General features: G+C 44.4%; 1 protein-coding gene across 2 annotated transcripts in view; it reads left to right on the forward strand.

Annotated features, from left to right (window-relative positions):
* Positions 1 to 5,673, forward strand: part of SORL1 (sortilin related receptor 1) — a 43,252-nt gene extending 37,579 nt beyond the window's left edge. For both annotated transcript variants that reach the window (XM_071769260.1, XM_071769261.1), the window contains exons 39-48: positions 157 to 239; positions 522 to 618; positions 1,204 to 1,388; positions 1,858 to 1,977; positions 2,072 to 2,236; positions 3,258 to 3,432; positions 3,704 to 3,810; positions 4,413 to 4,605; positions 4,700 to 4,912; positions 5,273 to 5,673. In XM_071769260.1, coding sequence (XP_071625361.1) covers positions 157 to 239; positions 522 to 618; positions 1,204 to 1,388; positions 1,858 to 1,977; positions 2,072 to 2,236; positions 3,258 to 3,432; positions 3,704 to 3,810; positions 4,413 to 4,605; positions 4,700 to 4,912; positions 5,273 to 5,340 — 1,406 coding nt within the window. In that variant the 3' untranslated portion in view covers positions 5,341 to 5,673. The remainder of the gene's footprint in view (positions 1 to 156; positions 240 to 521; positions 619 to 1,203; positions 1,389 to 1,857; positions 1,978 to 2,071; positions 2,237 to 3,257; positions 3,433 to 3,703; positions 3,811 to 4,412; positions 4,606 to 4,699; positions 4,913 to 5,272) is intronic.
* Positions 5,674 to 6,000: the final 327 nt, after the last annotated feature.

Below are 6,000 nucleotides of genomic sequence, written 5' to 3' on the forward strand. Positions count from 1 at the left end.
TGATGGAGGTGTGCCTTGTCTCAGGAGTAGGGCTGGAAACATGGGGGATTCCTGGGCTGAGAGATGAATGAAAGCCTTTATTTCACCTGACCCCTCTTGATAAGTATTTATATCAATTTGTGCTGCAGTAACAGCTGTTTTTCCCTTTCCTTCCAGTCATCCCTCCCCCTGTCATACACATTGAGAGCTACAGCGAGGACTCCATAAGTTTCAGCCTAAAAATGACTACTAATATCAAGGTAAAATTTTTACCTTTACTTTTGAAACAGAATAAAGAAAGAAAAAAGCCTGCATTGGGTCACTAGTAAATACTGGATGGAATAAGCTGCCTAATTCAGTATAGCAATTATTTTATGAAACTGTTATTTCATGCCTAATTATTTCTTACTGCTCATCAACCACCTCAGCTCTCTTAATTAGGAAGGAAAATACAATGCCAAGACTTTCAGTGGTGACTTTTTCACTGCATGCAAAACCAGCTGAATTGATAGTTTGTGTTCTGTGCCCTTGCTGCTTGACAGGTCAGTGGTTATGTTGTGAACATCTACTGGACTTTTGATACCCACAGGCAGGAAAAAAGGACTCTGATCATAGAAGGAGAAAAGTCTATCCAAAAAGGTAAATTCTGTAGAAGGTGTAAAATTCTGCTTTAATCAACATCAAATGGAAGGTTTTATGAAAGCTCTTGGATTTTTTTTTTGTTTGTTTTATTTTTAATACTGACTAGTTTCTGCTTAGGAAAGTATAAAACTTGAGAGGACGAACTAGGAAATCTCTGACCTCTCTTTTTAGGACTTGGAGATTTCAAGCAGATTTGAGATTTATCCCCCGGAGCTGCACTAGCCTTTTCTCATCACATGAGATTTTTTTTTGTGGCTCCTAATCTGCTCTGCCAAAGGTCAACAATTTCTTGGGCTTGGGTGCACTGCACATCCCTATTAATCAGATTACTTCCCACTTTGGAACTGCTTTTGCACTGGTGTGCAGAGCATGGAGATGGGAAAGCATCCTGATACAGAAAAGCACAGGTGAAGTAGATACCAGAGTCCCAGTCCCACTCAGAATGAACCAAAACACCAACCACAAGGGGCAGGTTTTTGTTTGTTCAGGTTTTATTTGTTTCTGACTTGTTCCTTGAGCTCTCACCCTGCCACCCCACAACTCTGCCCCACCTAACGCCGCACGTTTCTCTTCTTTGCTCAGTGGCCAATTTGACAGCCCAGACCCCCTATGAGATTTCTGCTTGGGCTAAGACAGAGCTGGGGGACAGCCCACTGTCTTTCGCACACGTGGTGACCACTGGGACAAGACCTGCATCTCCAAGTCTCAAAGCCAAGGCCATCAACCAGACTGCAGTGGAGTGTAGCTGGACCGGACCCAGGAACGTCGTAAGGCATCACCTCACTCTCTTTTCTCACCCAGCTGGACAGGGTCCAGCTCAGAGCACACAAGAAGGATTATTTATAGGGAATTGCAAGGCACTAAAAATGGAATGTTCAAAAAAATGAGGGAAAGCACCTGCTGCCTCTTAAACCCAAGCAAAGCAAGGGTTCTTGTTGTCTCTTTGCTCTCCACTGGATCAGTGGCTGGGATACAGATACCAGCATGATGCTCCAGTGGTCTCTTAACTGAATGCTGTGTTATCAGAGCTAAGCCCAGGATTTTAGGGTGGGGAGTCCAGTAGTGAGTGGGCAGACTGAACTTCAGCTTGGTCAGGAGAGACTGCCCAGAGGAAGAAAGGTCTTTGTGTCACGTCCCTAATAAGGGAGGGACGTTTCACAGCCAGTGAAAGTTAGGATGGAAGCTCTGACCCTTACCAAAACCTGTACCATCCCTCTTGTGCCTTTTACTTTGCAGGTCTATGGCATCTTCTATGCCACATCTTTCCTAGAGCTGTACAGAAGCCCTCACAACACCACCACAGCCTCCCACAACATGACTGTGATCGTGCAGCGGGACGAGCAGTACCTGTTCCTGGTAAGCTGCTTTCCTCTTCCCCCTCCCACCTGCTCCGTGGGCTGGAGCTGGCTCCCAAAGGGCACAGGATTAACCACTGTGTCATCCCTTCGAGGTCCGTGTGATGTCTCCCTACCAAGGGCCACCTTCTGACTACGTTGTGGTGAAGATGATCCCTGACAACCGGCTTCCCCCTCGGCACCTCCACTCCGTGCACACCGGGAAGACGTTCGCGGTCATCAAGTGGGAATCTCCCTACGATTCACCCGACCAGGACATGGTAATATCCCACAGCACCTTTGTCACAGCTTAGCAGTTTGGGCAGACCACAAAGCTAATGGCAGAATTCCTCTCTTCCCTTTCCCCCTGCCCCCCTGAAGGGGAAGATAAAAGGGGAATAAGGAGCGGAGACTCCGAGTTGAAAACTGAAAAACAATTGGATACAGATTTTACTAACACAAGGAAAGGCAGGAACATAAAGGACAAAGTAACAAAGAATACAAACACATACAAATATATATATATATATATATATAACCCCATAGATAGCACATAGCAAGCTGGCAGCAATGAACAGCAGCACAGCCAGCAGGAAGTGGGAGGAAAAGAGGGAGGAGATGCTGACTTCCCAATCTTTTATAGAGTATGGCAGGAAATGGGAGGGAATAGATCCCTCCCTTTGCCTTCCACCCCTCTCAGAGTCTCAAAGCCCTCCTGCTTTAGTCCCTCCTGTTCAAACCATGACAACCTTCTGTCCCTTTGCACTGGCTCAGAGACAGATCTGCTGCTGCTGGGGAACTGAAGCTGGGATCAGGTCCACCCTCCCCAGCAAAGCCTGGTTCTGTTTTCTGGCACACTGGTGTACAGACAGGGCTGGCTCCATTGAAAGGGAGTCATTTTCTCAGCAAGCTTTCTGCTGCTAGTCTGGTCCAGAGCCTTTAGCAGCAAAGGTTTAAAAGGCATAAATCTTGCCAGCAAAGCTGGAAGCTTTGTCAGGGCAGGAGTTTGTGTGTTGCATCCTTGTGATAATTCATTAAGAAATACAACCTGATATTTCCCTCCTGCCCTCATCTGTTCCAGCAACTGCATTTTCTGTACCTGTAAGTACTGATCTCAGGAAGGGATCCAGCTTGCCCAGCAACATCCCACTTCCCCTCCCCAGGTTTCCTGTAGCATACAGGCATGGTTTAATTTAAATTTTGTCACCCCCCCCACTTCTAATGACCTTCCAGTGTAGGAGATTGCTACCAAGCCTGCAGGAAAGTAAGATCTTTCACCATGTGCCTTTCCACCCCCTCCAGTTATATGCTGTTGCAGTTAAAGATTTGGTAAGAAAAACAGATAAAATCTACAAAGTGAAAACCCGGAACAGCACGGTGGAATACACCATTAAGAAACTTGAACCAGGAGGCAAATACCACGTGATTGTTCAACTGGGAAATATGAGCAAAGAATCCAGCATGAAGATCAACACAGGTAAAGGAAAGAGTCCTCCTGGGTGGGTGCTGGGAGAGTGTAGAGAAGATGGAATATCCTCCCAGTCATACCATAAAAACCCACTAAAAGACTCCTAACCATGCCACAGTATCCTCTCCTCCAGTACAGCCCTTTTAAAAGCAGAATATTGTGCTGATCCCTAAATATTAAGCTACAAAAGTGACCTCCATTGCTATTTCTCAGAGAAAAGACAAGTACCATCAGTGTTAAAAACCTAACTCCCCTGCCATTTTTTTTTTCTCATTTGCAGTTCCACTGTCCCCACCAGATGCCTTAAAAATTATAACAGAAAATGATCATATTCTGCTCTTTTGGAAGAGTTTGGCACTAAAGGAAAGTAATTTCAATGAAAGCCGGGTAAGTTGTGCTGTCTACAGGCAATGTCTCAGAAAAACCTAGAGCATAACCACTGCCAGGAGCTCACTTCAATTTATATCAGGACTAAGCTGATAGATCCACCTTTTTGGAACATAATTATCCTCGACTGTCAAGTGTCACATGTGTCAAAGGGCTGGGATTAGGACACTGCCCCACCATGCTGGGAAGCACATCAGTGGCAGCTGGGAATTGGCAGTGTTAGGACTTGGAGAGAAAATCTGTGACACATTCTCTGTCAGGACCCAGGCAGGTAGCAAACTATGCCAAAAAAAAAAAAAAAAAAAAAAGAAAAAATCCATCACTGTTACTGACTCTGTTTTGGGTGGTCTTGGGTGTTTGCTAAGAAGAGAGTGGAGCAGACAGACTGAAATCTCTGTTCCCTGAGCTGGCCAAGGTCAGTAAATGCTGATGGATGCCTGGAGGAGGCCCCACATCGCTGACTCCCAGCTGATAGCCCCACTCATTCCATCAAAGTGAGATTCAGGAGAAAAAAGAAGTTTTAAAGCCTTGTCAGAAGGAGCACACCTGACCTCTGCAGCCAAGTGATTCAGGGTTTCTGTCTTTGCTTTCCCCACTCTCAGGGTTATGAGATTCACATGTTTGACAGCTTGATGAACATCACGGCTTACCTTGGGAACACCACAGAAAACTTCTTCAAAGTTTCCAACCTGAAGATTGGCCACAACTATTCCTTCAGTGTCCAGGCCAGCTGCCTGTACAGCGGGCAGATGTGTGGGGAGCCAGCCACGCTTCTCTATGATGAGCTGGGAACTGGTAAGCCCCTGGAATTTGACCCCATCCTCCTTGAAAAGAAGGATGAAACGTGCTATGGGTTGCTAATGGTGCTTCCCTCCCTCCTTTATCTCAGGTGAGGATTCCTCTGCATCCAAAACAGGTGGATCCACAGATGTTGCTGCCATCGTGGTCCCGGTGTTGTTCCTGCTGCTGGTGACCCTGGGGGTTGGTTTTGTGGTGCTGTACATGAGGCACAGGAGGCTGCAGAACAGCTTCACAGCCTTTGCCAACAGCCACTACAGCTCCCGCCTGGGCTCTGCCATCTTCTCCTCGGGGGATGATTTAGGTAGGTAACCAACCCTTGGTCCCCTGCACAGCCTTGGGGAGGTGAAATCAGTGCAAGACCTACCTTCTCCAACTTTGGCATAAAAATCTCTTATCAGTGTTCCTATTTTTATCATTTCTATCCTTTCCTAAGAGCACAAAGCTAGGCCAGGACAAGTGTTTTGAGTAGTTCCACTTAAACCACTCAAACGCAAATCACTTAAAACCTGAATATAACAGCTCAAACAGCCAGGAAAAGCATGAGAGAGGCCTTGATAGAGTAATTTTGAGGGCAGTTTTGTGGCCAAAAAGTGGCTACCAAAAGTAGCTGCCTCACTTTTGCCCCATGCAACCTGAACAGAGCTCTGGGTTTGTTTTTCAGGAGATGAGGATGACGAAGCCCCAATGATAACTGGATTTTCAGATGATGTTCCCATGGTCATCGCATGAAGCTCATTTCTGATTGTAAAAACCAAATGGTGTAAATATTTAATTTGATAAAGATAGTTGATTGTTTATTTTAAAAATGCACTTTGAGTTGCAATACGTTATTTTTATATGGGCCAAAAAAAAAAAAAAAATTTTAAAAATACACTTTGTAGTAATCAACTGTGAATTGCAGACTAGGTTGGTTTAGTAACAAATTGCTTTGATTTAACATTAATTTAGTCTTACAAGGCTATGCTTGCTGGGCATGCTTTTAAGTCTGTGAGATATTTTCCGTTAACTAAATTGGCTACTCGTTTTATTTTTCTAAGACAAGAATAAATTTATTTAAACAAATTTCAGGAGATTATATATGTAGAGAGAGATAAGTAATATAGTCCCTGAAGGTTTTGCTTTTACTTTAAAAAAAAAAAAATCCTTTGGACTTTGTTTTATATAAAAGTATTTTTGTTGTGCTAATTTATTGGGAAATCTGCTTGAGAACAGATTTCCAGAGTCATCAGACATTGTACACATTATTGTGTAGAACATGTGCCACTTTATCTTGCAAGGCAGTAGTATCTTGGCATCCCCATCATTGTTCTTGCCATGACAATAAAAATCCTTATTTTTACATTTTTTTTTTCCCCCTTATTAAAAGACTCTTTCAGCAAGCTCAGAGCC

This window comes from Heliangelus exortis, chromosome 26 (assembly GCF_036169615.1).
Source record: "Heliangelus exortis chromosome 26, bHelExo1.hap1, whole genome shotgun sequence".
NCBI lineage: Eukaryota > Metazoa > Chordata > Aves > Apodiformes > Trochilidae > Heliangelus > Heliangelus exortis.